At 41.7% G+C, this 13794-nt stretch overlaps 2 protein-coding genes across 6 annotated transcripts in view; one reads left to right on the top strand and one right to left on the bottom strand.

The window, feature by feature from the left end:
- Positions 1-10591, top strand: part of LOC117650090 (inverted formin-2) — a 34634-nt gene extending 24043 nt beyond the window's left edge. For 2 of the 5 annotated variants that reach the window (XM_034393384.1, XM_034393387.1), the window contains 19 exons: positions 1273-1426; positions 1546-1725; positions 1823-2236; positions 2308-2499; positions 2573-2634; positions 2726-2914; positions 2988-3088; positions 3182-3252; positions 3337-3444; positions 3537-3607; positions 3714-3840; positions 3912-4164; positions 4243-4494; positions 4589-4723; positions 4799-4952; positions 5033-5157; positions 5357-5572; positions 5817-5971; positions 6048-8426. In XM_034393384.1, coding sequence (XP_034249275.1) covers positions 1273-1426; positions 1546-1725; positions 1823-2236; positions 2308-2499; positions 2573-2634; positions 2726-2914; positions 2988-3088; positions 3182-3252; positions 3337-3444; positions 3537-3607; positions 3714-3840; positions 3912-4164; positions 4243-4494; positions 4589-4723; positions 4799-4952; positions 5033-5157; positions 5357-5572; positions 5817-5971; positions 6048-8426 — 5338 coding nt within the window. Of the gene's footprint in view, positions 1-1026; positions 1050-1272; positions 1427-1545; positions 1726-1822; positions 2237-2307; positions 2500-2572; positions 2635-2725; positions 2915-2987; positions 3089-3181; positions 3253-3336; positions 3445-3536; positions 3608-3713; positions 3841-3911; positions 4165-4242; positions 4495-4588; positions 4724-4798; positions 4953-5032; positions 5158-5356; positions 5573-5816; positions 5972-6047 lie in introns of those variants that run through there. The other 3 variants (XM_034393388.1, XM_034393385.1, XM_034393386.1) reach the window with 3 other exon arrangements.
- Positions 10592-10646: 55 nt separating this feature from the next.
- On the bottom strand, positions 10647-13776 carry LOC117650093 (uncharacterized protein DDB_G0284459-like). Its single transcript, XM_034393391.1, has 3 exons — positions 13552-13776; positions 13274-13464; positions 10647-13204 (listed from the first exon to the last, which is right to left on the bottom strand). The coding sequence occupies exons 1-3, from the start codon at positions 13645-13647 to the stop codon at positions 10936-10938; spliced, it is 2556 nt and encodes an 851-aa protein (XP_034249282.1). The 5' UTR covers positions 13648-13776; the 3' UTR covers positions 10647-10935.
- Positions 13777-13794: the final 18 nt, after the last annotated feature.

The following is a 13794-nucleotide window of genomic DNA, read 5'->3' as shown; positions in this document are numbered from 1 at the left end:
CCGCCGACGGACGCGAGGTTCAGGGCTGTCGCTGCGTGATCCGTGGCGAGTAAGTGCATTGGGCGTTGGGCACTGGCAGTGGGAATGTGGGTCAGTGCAAGACGGGGTGAGACAACCCCCGCCCCGGTTTTACGGTGTTTTCCTTGAGGGAGACGATGACGGTGTAAATATGCATCTCTGGTTTGCGCTTGGCCTCGCGGCTTGGCGGCCTCGCGGCTTCGCGCATCGCGGGCGCCAATACTGCCAGTGCCCACGACTGTTTGTTTACTGTCAGCCCTTTTCCTTTCCGCGGCTCCGAGTGTTTTCGTTTTCGCAGGCAAGGCTTGCAGGCTTGCAGGCTTGCAGGGCTCGGTGCAGTGGAGACGAACTTGGCCTGCTTGTTGAACTGCAGACTGGTCCCTGTCGCTTTCCTCGCCTTGAACCAGACGCCAGGCCCCTCCCCCAAATCACCCTGAAACGTAGGCAATCGTAATGATGCCCCTCGGGGCGATCTATAAGAGGCGCTGCCTCGCCTCCCACCTTGCTCCTTGGCCTCTCGCCTCTCACGCATTGCCCTGCCCGCCCAAAAGCGCCTCAAGTAGGTGCCCCCCTCGGCGCTGCAGGAGTTGAAGCCGTTGTGTGCACTGCGGGCCATGGGCCTGTGGGCCATGGGCCTGTGGGCCATGCCCACAGCCGCTTTCGGCGACGCCCCGGCGGCCCATGGCACGGCCGAGGGCCCAGGGCCCGGGGCCCAGCACGAACGGGCAGAGCCAAGGCGAGGCGGGCCAAGGCAGGGCGTCGCGGCGGTCCTCAGCCCCTCAGTGCCATACCATCACTCAGCCAATCACTGGCAGGCAAGGCAAGACAACAAGACCCAAGCACAAGTTGGGACCCGACGCGTCGCGTCGTTTCCGCCCTCGCCGAGCACGAGCACGCCTCGCGTCACGCGTCAGGCCCGTCGCGCGCCGTGCGGGTGCTGCCGTGTCTGCCGTGCCGCCGTGCCTGGCCGCCGCACGCGCCATCGGTGCCCGGTAGGGCGATGGCGGTGCACGCGTGCCTGCCATGTCACGGTAACGACCCTCGTTTCCAAGACGGGATTTAAAAAAAACAGGAGAAGTTGGACTTTTCTTTCCCAGAATAGCGTTTTTGTCCGGACATTCATGCGACAATGGTAGCCTTCTTGACCGGGGTTGACGTGCGTGTTGCCTACACTCACAGGGGAAGGGCGGCGTTTTTTTGCTAGCGAAATTGCATTTAACGGTAACTTTTATGCGTCTATTTTTTTTGTTGCAGAAAGACCGCCCCGTCCGCGCCGGACCTTGGGGTCCAGCTTGACGTGTTCGATGAGCAGCGTGAGAGCGACGAGGCCAGCATCCTGCACGCCCCGCACGGCGTGGGCGTGGACCTCAACTCGCACCTGGACGTTTTCTACGCCATTCTCAGACAGGTCGGTGCGGTGCGGTGGTTTACTTTATTGGATGTAAAATTGAATTTCAATCATTTTTTGCCCCTAATGCGTAACCCCTGCTGCTCGCCATTCCAATATTTTTTTGTGGACACCTACAGGTTGCAGACACACCTCAAGAAATTCCATTTTTAAGCATTCTTCAACACCTTTTGAGTGTTGATCCGAAGGAAGCAGTGAGTGACATAATTTGGGACACAGCTGAAACCCTTGTACATCGAGCTACCCTTCTCGACAACCGACAGGATGCATCTAAACTTCTCAGATCACCATCTTTACAAGTAATGACTGCTGACATATTAGTTATTCATTATTTTTCAGCTGTTGCATTTTTAGTCTGTACTTTTATTAATCTTACTTTATTCTGGTTTGTCCCAGTCAAAACTATGCTCACATTGCAACTGCCATCCACACCGAACACCTGACAAGGAAAAGGACTCGTCATGTGGCAGTCGCAAGCAGTCGCTTATCTCTGCCTCTGGAGTGGGAATACCTCCACCTCCACCTCCCCCGACAAATGGGGCGGCTACACCTCCACCACCTCCATTTCCTCCGGCTGTCCCTGCACCTCCCTGTCCTCCTGCGGCTCCTCCTCAACCCAGCAGGAATGGGGCTCCACCACCCCCATGCCCTCCTCCTCCGGTCGCTCAGGAAATGTCAAGGTCCACACCAAGTGGTTCCAGCCCTGAACCGCCTGACTCTAGTAATCAACGACTCCTTCCTCAACAAGAGATTCCAACACCAAAAGCAAAAATGAAGACTATTAATTGGAATAAAATCCCAAATAACAAGGTAATGCTCATGCCATTTGTTTCAATTTTATAATAGATTTCAGATTTGTAAACAATGTGTTTTGTTGTTAGGTTGTTGGTAAACACAATGTGTGGGCTCTGGTGGCACGCTCCCATCAGGGTTCGCCGATGGCAGAGCTGGACTGGGCGGAAATGGAGGGCCTGTTCTGTCAGCAAGCACCCCCAGTCCCCACAGCTACTGTACCTTATAGAGCAGCACGAGAAACTCCTGATTCTGATAGGAGAAGGAAAGAGTCATCTGAGGTATATTTCCAACCTTTCCATCTAAATTTTGTGTGCCCTTCATCCTTTTCTAACACTTTACCTTTTTTTCTAGATTGTATTACTGGATGGAAAGCGTAGTTTAAATGTAAATATTTTTCTCAAACAATTCCGCAGGTAAGAGCAAAGCATTATTATGATGTCCAACTTTGGTACCTTTCTTAGAAATTTGAGTTTTATAATGCTCTTCAAACTTTTTCTCTCGTAGTTCCAATGAAGATATTATTCAGCTCATTCGAGATGGTGCTCATGATGACATTGGTGCAGAAAAGCTTCGAGGATTATTAAAAATTTTACCTGAGGTAGATGAGCTAGAAATGTTAAGAGCATTTGATGGCGATGCCAGCAAGCTAGGAAATGCAGAAAAATTCTTGCTTCAACTTATTAAAGTACCCAAGTAAGTTTCTGTTCTGATTGTCTTGTCAGATATGCTGCAAAAGGGACCTAATTCTCAAATTATCTTTGTTTAGTTACAAGCTAAGAATTGAAAGCATGCTGTTGAAAGAAGAATTCGCTTCTAACATGAGTTATTTAGAGCCGAGTATCAATTCAATGATTGTTGCTGGAGAAGGTAAATTCGACATTATGCTTTTGTTGTTGTTGTTTTACTCTTAATAAATAATTCTGTAACAATACAATGATTTCCTTTTCTTTTCAAAAATAGATCTAATGACTAATAAGCCATTGCAAGAAGTCTTATACATGGTGGTTCGAGTGGGGAATTTCCTAAATTCTGTAAGTTTTGTTAAAACTTTCGGATTTTTTTAGATATAAAATTTTTAATGAGCTGTTTGTAACTATTATGAATTCATTTCACAGGGTGGATATGCAGGTAACGCAGCCGGTGTCAAACTGAGCTCATTGCAGAAGCTTACAGATATCCGTGCTAACAAACCAGGAATGCATCTGATTCATTATGTTGCTATGGTTTGTATCCCTTTTATTCATAATGTTAATTATGTTGCATAGTTAAAATTCAGTCTTGTACTTTTGTTCTACCTTTTTGCTTTCTTTATTAGCAAGCTGAAAAGAAAAGAAAAGATCTTTTACGATTCACAGATGACTTAACAGCTCTAGAAGATGCCACAAAGTAAGAAAGTTCTTTTCCATTAATCCAATTTGAGGTGCAAGTATGGCAAACTTCAAAATGTACTGTCCTAACACTTTTTTTTCCTCTCCACAAATTATGTTAACAGAACTACAGTAGAACAGATACAAAATGATATTAATGCTCTTGATGTGAGGATAAAAAAAATAAAAAAACAAGTTGAACTGCAAAGCACAGATAGTGACATTAAAAGTCAGATGGCTGAGTTCCTTCAGGTAATTACTTTATTCTCTAGCTTTCTTGCCTTTTACTGATGAAGTGAGCTCACTACATTATGTTTTGCTAGATGGCTGAGCGTGAAGTTCTTGGCCTGCAAAAGGATATGGAAGAACTTGAATCCTTAAGACGTAGTCTTGCTGATTTCTTTTGTGAAGATGTTGCATCCTTTAAGTTGGAGGAGTGCCTCAGAATATTCCAAGGTTTCTGTGTGAAATTCCGCCAAGCTGTTGTTGAAAATGAACGACGCAGAATTCAGGAGGAGCAAGCTACTGCAAGACGTAGACAGAGAGAGGAACAATTAGCTGCCAAGAGAAGACACTGTGAGTAGATTATCATGTTTTCATGTCTGTAAAAGTACCCTGAAGAGCAGCTATTCATATTTTTATGTTTTCTTGAAGTGAGTGGTCATCTAGGTTCAGGATCAACAGAATCTGAAAGCCAGCTCGTAGACAACCTTCTATATGATATCAGATCAGGCTTTCAACAGAAGAAGGGGCTGGAAAGGGATTTGAAAGTTCGTAGCATGGCCTCAGAAGAAGAAGTATCTATTCCAGGCTCCCCAATGATGCAACGACGACGACTAGGCTCTTTCTCTGGCCAATCACCAGACCAGCCACCAGGAAGTGGCAAAGATGATACTTATTCCCCTGGTATATTTGAAATACCTGGTTCAATTAATTATTGAATTCAATGAGCTTATCCTGTTTATTTGTTTGTTATAATTTACATTATATTTGTTTGTAGATGTTACTCCTACTGGTAGTCTCAGAAGGAGGAGGAGTCGTGTTCCCTCTGAAGAAGACGACTCAAACTTGATGGATTTCTTGCGAGCATCAGGGCAAGATGCGTCAAGGGAAAGAAAATCGTGGGGTAGTTTAGGTATGCCCAAAACTTTCTGATCCATCCCTTTATTCCATTTCATGACCTACTTCTGAGTTTTGAAATGTTTTGCAGATCGTTCATGGGCACGAAGAGCCCGTGGTGGTAGTGGTCGTCGTCGGCCAGAGCTTTTGAGTGCAGATTTCGGTGGAGATCGTGAAAGACCAACTTCTCCGACTCCAACTCCAACTCCCCAATTACCTCCCCTTGAGCAGGAAGAAAAACCAAGGTGAGTTTGACCCTCCAATTTAATAGTTATATGTTTGTGTTTACTCTTAATTTGCTGTTACTCCATTTTCCATTTTTCAGGGCTTGGCGACAAAAAATTGAAGCTTGGCTTCAAGAAAATGAGAAAGAGGAGAGGGATTCAGAGGACTTACGCCGACGTTCCAGACGTTTGCAGAATAATCGTCGTTCCTTAGAAGCAGATTCTGGTATGGTATAATTTGCACATTTTAGAGTCAATGAAATAAGTTTTATGACTGAGTTGGAATTTGCCTGTAGATGTTTGTGGTTTAGCATGTTTTGTGTTCAGAACTTATTTTTCTAAATCCTTTTTGTGTTATGCACAAGTATTTTGTTTTATGTGTGAGTGCTTGCCATTATTTTTTGAATGTGGTTCATTGCATGCAGAGAGTGATGGCCGTAGTGGTGGATTAGACACACTCCCTGAGGGAAAGCTTGCCGACAGTCAATCCCCATCACCTCAAACAGCTCCCAGTTCTACATCCCAGTTTGGTCCTGGTGTTCAAGAATCTCTATCAAATCCTCAATACAAACGTGTTTATCCCGATTGGAAGCCAACAATTGACAAAACTGATGTTGTAGGAACCATGGAAGCCATTGCCGGTGCGATTCTTTTGATTTTGTGTTGTGTTAAGCTGTGCTTTTAATTGCTTCAATGGTGATATTAACACAAAATGCTTTTTTTTTAATGGCAATATGTGATCTTGATCTTCCCTATAATAGATTTTTGGATAGAAATTTTCAAATTTCTGTTTTAAAATTGCTTTGAAAGTATCTTGCTGCTGTGCTTGAGAAACACCTGTTAATTACCTCAGTATCCTTGAACTGTCTTTCTTGATTTTTTCAGAAGCACAACCTCCTTTAAAAGATAAATCTTCATGGCGGAAATCAAATCTCAATGTTCCAAACACATCCGAGGAAACTGAGTTAGAAGTTAGAAGACTACGAAGGATGAGGTCAAGAGGAAATATGGATTCTTCATCAACATCAAATACCTTACAAGTAAGAAGTACAATAGTTAAATAATTTGCACCTTCGAGCATGCGTTTGATATACTACTTTTCCTTTTTTTGCACAGGCTATTAAAGAAGAGGTGAAACGTAAGAATGTACCCACTGTAACTGAACCAGAACCTACATTATTGGATAAGTCAAAACTTAGAGTAGATAGCGGTGTAGTAAGTGCTCCAGGCAGTCCTCTTCTTTCAAGGTCTCAAATACTCAACAAGTATCGGAATACTGTTGATGTTACTGAGGACTTTTTCAAGTCATTGGTTGGTCGAAATGATGAGAAGGAAAGAGATAAGGATGATGACCAGCTACCACCATCTGTGCCGAGACGTTTACGAAAGCCGCCATCTGGCGAAAATGACATTGTCAGTGATCGTATTGAAATTGACTCTGACAACATTGAGACACCTCCAGCTACTCGTAAAGTGTTTTACGGCTTGCAACAGCATAACAGGCGGCAGACACCTCGTCGCAGTGCAAGTAAAGAGCGTGTTTTGAGTGCAGAATCATTCACTAAAATGATAAGCCCTGATGGACAAATTAAAGGTCAAGATGAAGAGGAGATGGGAGATGGACAGTTTGAGCGATTTTCCTCCGCCCGGCGCACAAGGCGCTACAAGAAGAGTCAGGACTCTGACAAAGAGGATCAACCACCATTACGGAGAGAGGATAGTTGTGATGAAGCACAGTCAAAATTAGAGACATCCTCATCACAGCTCATCCCTGAGAAACAAATCTTGCGACCCAATACACAGCAGGCCCATTCATCTGTCATCAGTGCAGCACAGGAACTCACTCATCCGCTTACAGAGGAATCTCAAAAGCGTCTGAAGAAATGGCAAGACCGTCTTAATCACAGACCTAGCCCCGAAAAAGAGACAGGAAGAGATAAAGTAGCTGATGATTCAGATGGTGTCACACAGGAGGCCCTGGCTGACATTTCCAAATCTAGTAAGGAACTTCAGAATTTAGATGTAACATCAAGAGCAGGAAGGTCTAGTTCTCGGTTTCTTACTGGCATAGATCGCAATGATGTTTTACTAGCCCTTCGTAATCGGCCTAATGAATCCAAAGTCACTCCACGTGATAGAGTTCGCAGTATGATTGAACCTAGTCAAGTTCATGAAGCCTTGAAACAGTCTCGTGGTGGGGGCGAGTTAACTCCCACTGTTCCTAGAGTTCCAAAAGGCCCATCAGCTTGCAGTCAGTACTTACTTCATGGCTCACCTGCTGTCCATACTGCAAAAACGCGTCAAAGTAATGAATTAATTCCTGAAATTCGTGTCCAAGCTTCAACTCCCGCTGGGCATGGTAAGTTAAGATCGGAACATGATTTGTTGGATGAGGGCTTTGAAGAAACACAAAGTCTAGTTTCAGAAACTCCCAGTCAGGGAACATCCTCTGATGTTGTTGATTCACCAGCTCGTAAGAAAACTGCTCCTTTGACCAGAGCTGACAGCAGTGGAAGTGGTGAAACAAGTAGCAGCACCAATCTGGCTACTCAGGCTTCAATGAACGGTTTGTCATCAATGCCTGTGAAACTACCAGAGAATAGTGACATAAGCACTGTTCGACAGAAACTTGAGAGAAGCAACTCTGTGAAAGCTGCATTTGGATCTCGAGCAGAAACAGGACGTAGCGGTAGCACAGTTGTGCCAAGACGTTCTCCTAGTTTAAGACAGGGGAATCCACAGAATTCTCAACCTATCTCGACCAGGCAAAATAATCGCAATTCTAGTGTAGAACGGTCGAACTCTAGATCAAGTTTGAGAGGCTCACGCACGTCCCTCATTGCTGACAATCACTGTGGATCACCATTGAAGAAACCAACAGTTGAAAGATCAAACTCTAGAACCAGCCTACGTAGTTCCCGTAGTTCACTTGCAAGTGCAACATCTGTAAATACAGTACGAAATATTACATCTCCTGTGCCCAAGTCTTCAAGTCACTCTAATGGAGGTAGACTTACTGGATATACCTCAGCAATTAAGTCTCTCACTTCAAATTTGCGTAGATCTAATCCAGATTCTAATAATTCCACGAGTAAAGATCTGAACAAAGTTGGCCTCAATCGCTTGTCATCCACTACCAAGAGACCATTAGCTCCTGTTCAGCTAAAAGATCCTAAAACTGCTGTCCCTGCAAGTAGGAGCAGCAGCAGTGGTAGTAGTATTGGTGCAACTATTCAACGTCCAAGAGTGACATCAGGTCTTGGTACTAGTTTCAAGGAAAACTCTCGCTCTGGTATACCTGCAAGTCGTAGCAGTAGCAGTGGCAGTAGTGTGGGAACGTCCCCCAAGAGAGTGTCAACACTCAATAAAGTGACTTTAAAACCTGTATCAACAAGTGGTTTACGTTTCATGAGACCCACTGCTGCAAGTGTGGCTAAGGACATCCCAGGTAATGTAACCAAACCTCGCCCAGGATTACGGTCTGTATTTAAATGATCATCATGCCTGGTTCAAGATTTTAACAATTGCAACAAGTTTTGGACAGTCTTGTGAGCACCTACAATTTTTGTGGTCTTTGTCTTCAATAAACTCTCAGGATTATGTTCATTTTGGAAGTATTGCAGTTGAAATCCAATCTTTTGGAGAGACAAGCGTTGGTTGGAATTAAAATTGAATTGTGAGTCTTCAAAATCAGTACTTTTGAAATTTTGTGTTGCAAATAATGCTAGGTTTTTCCTACAGCTTCAACAATTGTTATTCACATATTTCATTAAATGTCTGACTCAAATTTAGAACACTTTAAAATCTATCATCAGTTTTCATTGCCTTTCAAGTTGTTAACAAAACGGTACCTTAGTTGTGTTTGCCAATCACCTAAGGAAGTGATTTTTTATTGTCAAATTAGGAAATTATTTGATTTTACTATCTTCCCATAGTTAAATTGATTACTTTTCAAAGAATGCCCACCGTTTTGCTCATTTATGATAGGATTTAAATTTTTTAATTACATATCTATGCTCCTAAATTATGTTATTTTTCATTGAATGTAGATGAAGTATGTTAGGGGTCAAAGAAAGTTCTTATTCTAGTCTCATGTCATACTATGTACCTGCAAATAGACAATTGCTTTAGTTTTCACACGCTCATATTCATTAATTGCAGCCATGCTTTGTCTCTCTCATTGTTGGATCATTTACTTTCTGGGAAGCAAAACCCACATGTTAAACTGTTCCAAGTTTACATTTTTTCCTTTCTTTTCTCTCTCTTTTTTTTTTTTTTAAAAAATTTAACCATTTTGTTTTGTAACAGAACTAGTTGTAAGGCTGGGGTTGGATCCTTCACATAATTTAAGACAAATTAGGTATTGTCAGAAATGTTAGAGTTATGCCTGCTAACATAATACATTCTTCAATTAAATCTAGGACTCATATTGTACACTTGTTAACAAAAATAGTGTATTAGTTAAGTTTGGTTTGCCCAAGTAGCTGGACTAATTAAATTCTGATTAGACAGTCTTAAGACTATTCAATTGCTGCAACATAACACGTCAGTTGTACAGATTTTCTTGAGTTCCCTTTTATAGATACTGAGCAGATAACACCAGTCATCGAAGCAATATGCTTCGTCAACAGGCTTCAATAATATTATACCAAACCAATATGTAGATATAAGGATAAGATATGAATGTTGTAACTTTTGTTTACTCAAGATTGCAACTAATTTATGCCTTAAGTTAAATTTTTATCAATACGGTTACAGAATGTATTACAATTTTCATAATCAAAGGAGTTTTTGTGAAAGGTGATTTGGAAATTGGATTTGCAATACAAATGCCTTGGATATGGTGTAGCTTCATTGGGTCACATTGGAGAGGCTTTGAAAAGAAATGTGTTTTTTTTTTGTTGTTTTTTTTTTAGGGGGGTGAGCTGATCTTTTGTATGTATGTTATCAGGGAATTATTACCAATGATTAATTCATGACATAGTTAGTTCAAGTTACCTTGCAGATGTTAAATTTCTTCTTTTCTCAGCAAGTTAAGTGTGTGAACATAGTGATGATTTTTTATCTTAAATGGTATGGTAGTTATCTTTTCTGTGGTAAATTAGGACTTCATGACTCAATGACCTAGGGTTTTCTTTTGATTCCTTAATGAATGTATATTTCTGCTCTCCTAGACTTTTGAGATTGACTATCCTAAAGAAGTGTCCGAAGTTAGATAAAATAAGATGAGGATAGATCGAAACTAGCTGAATACAAAACAAGCCTTTTCATTTGAAGTTAATTTATACTGTGAGTTAAGGTTACAGTGTATATATGTAGATCTAGTCACATCCATTTCTTTCTTCCCTATTTAGAAAGACCGTGCAAGTTGTGCTATCTTTCATCTCTGTCCTATGTGAAATGCCTATTACTTCTCCCTACACCTCTACTTTTATTGTTGTTCTTTCCTATGTTACCAGGCTTCAATACCTTGAATCTTGGTAGAAATGTGTGGGCCAGAAACATGATGTGCTTGTGATCCCTTCTTAAGCTTACCCAAATCATTCGATTTGACTTTAGTCTGGCTCAGAAACAGGTGTTCTGATGCTTGTACAATCTTTGTAATTTTGTATTGCTTATGTTGATTCTACGACTGAAAAGGAAATAAATAATTTAACTAAGTGATTACATTAATAGCCCCATCCCTGACTGCGCATTTTCAAAAATATTTTCAAGTCTGACTAGCAACAAATTTATTGTGATGTAACAACATTGACATGCATTCGAAAACACTGAAAAAGGCATAAAAATGGATCTTTTGTACCCAACAGAAAAGACAGAAGAGAAGTAAAATTATATGAAACAACATCAGCAAAGAAATGTCGTCAATTCTTAGAAATTCTTATAAAAAAGATCTGCTAGCTGGAGACTAGATCTTATACTGTATCATTGAGTATCTATAAGTCTCTGTAGAAAAATACATCACAGCTTAAGGAACAAATGGTTCAAAAAACAAAGGTCCATTTTACCTTTTTCTTTTTGAAGGTTTCCGCTTACTGGATTTACCACGAGACACTTTAGGGTTGTAGGTATCATCTGAATCAGCATTTGTCACACTTTCTTCTGAATCACCAAGCAAGTCTTCATCAAGGGCACAGTCATCACTGGTACTTCGTTTGACACCTCGTTCCCTGAAGTACAAAGGTGTTGTAGCTATATTCACAATTTGTTTCGAACTCTGTTCTTCTGCTTTTGAGGGCTTTACACTTTTCTTGCCTGCATCAGATGCACCATTACCATCTTTGGAAAGTGGTGTCGAGCAGCTGAGTGACTCCTGCTGTGACGTCTTGACAGAAAACATTCGTGAGTTGTGAGCAGCGTCCTCACTATTACCAAGTTTGATACTTGACCTCGGTCGCCGTTTGATAACAATAACATCACCCTCAGGAGGCATGTTATTCTTGGAGCCAATGTTTGTGGATGATTTCAGAGGGGCTGCTGGCAAGGGTGCTTCTTCCTTTAGGGGATTGGGTTTCAATGTGCTAGTTGATATTGAGAGGGTACTTTTTAGATCTCCATTTGTTTTTTTGGAAAGTTTTTCTTCTGGTTCTGGAGAAGACTCCCCAAACAATTCTGCAAACTTCCCCTTGGGTTTATGCCCTTCCTCCTTTGGGATAGTAGGTTTTTTCTTTAAGGACTTTGACTTCATTCCATCTTGGATTTTGTCTGTTTTTGCACCATAATCTTCAGTTAAAATTCTTCGGCTGCCATCTCTTGACCCAGTAGCTCGTTGACCAATTTTCGATCTATGATCATCTTCTCGAAGTCTCTTTTTCTGGGGACTTAAACTCCGAGATCGGCGATCACGAAAACGTGCGCGAACCTTGTCCTGATGAGAAATTCTTGCTATTCTACCACTCCTACCATTGAGAAGTTCAGAGGGACTGCGTCGTTCAGGTAAATGAACATACGACTTCAATGACAAATGTCTGTTACTATGCACGGAGCGCTGAGTCTGGTACAGACGGAAATCAGAAGATAGTCTATTTTCTTGATTATCAGACTTTTTTAGGGGGGTCCTTTTTAACTTGTCAGAAGATTTATTTGGCCTTGAGCTGGTTTCAACTTTTAATGATTCAGTGCTTTTCAAATTGATTTTGTTATCCCCATCATCAGCATCCTCAATAACAACAACGGACTTTGCTCGTCGACGGGGTTTGAAAGGACACTGTGTGTAAAGGTTCTCATCAGACCAGCGAGGTCTATTATTTTTTACACTTTCCTGATGATCATCAGATGTAATGTCTACATTAGAACGACTATTAACACATAAATCATCTTGCAATGAGATTAAACCTGTTGATACAGTGTCTTTGAGATCGGGGATTTCACTAGTAATTTTGTTTTCTTCATGCTGGATGCTTTTAACTGGAGTAGGCGGGGGGGTGCTTGAAGGTAGAGGAGGTGGTGGTAAGGGATCCCCAAGAGGTAAGGGGGGCTGGAAAGGCACAAAACTTTTTGGGAGTATCCTGTCTTCATTTGAGACCAACGAAGGCTGAGAAAGTTCACATGCAGGATCTTCTTTCTTCCTAGGACCCTGTAGTGATTCAGTACCTTTTACAACTGAGCTTTGTGCTGCTTTCAGGAGACACAATGCAGGTGCTTCTACTTCACTAGATTTCAGGGGTTCCACTTGTTTGGAAAGTGTTTCTCCTATCAATAGGTTTGTATTTGATAATTTGGAAGTGTCTGCACAAGGAGTCTGTTGACTGTCTTCTTTCTTCTCACTCAGTTTAGGAATACTTCTTTTTATCTTTGTCTCCATTATTTCATTCACATTGAGAGATACACTGGTTGATGTCTCGTTAGATGATAAAGGGTTATTTCCCTGATACCCTAGCCTATCCCACACACTCAATTTTGGCGGAATCACTTTCCTGTCACTAGTTCCATCATCAACAGGTCTTTTCTCCTCAACATCTTTATATTCAATGACTTTCCTCTTCTTGGGGACTTCTTTGATAATTTTCTCAGCTTTCGCTTCTGGCAGAGCATTTTCTGTTTTTCCTGAATTTATGGTGATCTCCCTAGAACTTGAGGAAGATTCTGTGAAAGTTGTATTGTCTGGTTTTGATTTTCTTTCAGAACTGGTAAGTGAAGAATGGATAGTTGGGGCACCATCTAGCTGGTGTCTGGAGTTTTCCGTCAATGTTTCAATGATTGAGGGGTTGACATTCTTTAACCCACGGTCCGGTGGTTTTCTGCCATTACGTCGAAAGAAGTAGCTATCTAACCTGGAACAATTAAAAAATGTCATGTTTGCAGTTACAGGGGCAAAATAAAAGCAAATAAGCAAAACATACTCTCTTGTTAAATCCTCTATGGCCTTGTCTTTACGCTTGATTTCTTCTGTTGCAGTCTTATAGAGAATCGAAATGTTGGCACTTAAATTTTTATTACTGGCCAACAGGGTTTTATTACTATTGCGCAAAGTTTCATTTTCAGATTGTAGTGATGAAACTTGTTCTTTGAGAGACTTCACAACATCATTTTTCTGTAAAGATAAATTGGTGGGTCATTAGGGCATATACCTCCAAAAACTTTGAAAACCAAGTGACAAGATAAAGGTAACCCAACTCACATCTTCCGAGAGGTTTTCATTCACATTTGGATCCGCTAAATCAGCGTAAATATCGAAGTCTTCATCAATGTCAGACGGAGTCGGAGTAATGCTCATATTTTAAATGACTAGACACCAGCCAAAGCTTGGAAATGTCCTGGAATCACAGTTAGACTGAAAGAAGTAAACAACACGAAATCCTAACCTAAAACAGTACAACAACAATCGCGAGGCTACTATGAAAAATTTTAAGGCCCGTCGTTC

The sequence above is a fragment of the Thrips palmi genome, unplaced genomic scaffold (assembly GCF_012932325.1).
Source record: "Thrips palmi isolate BJ-2018 unplaced genomic scaffold, TpBJ-2018v1 HiC_scaffold_4, whole genome shotgun sequence".
NCBI lineage: Eukaryota > Metazoa > Arthropoda > Insecta > Thysanoptera > Thripidae > Thrips > Thrips palmi.
The sequence above is the reverse complement of the archived record's forward strand: the minus strand, read 5'-3'. Positions and strand labels throughout refer to the sequence as shown.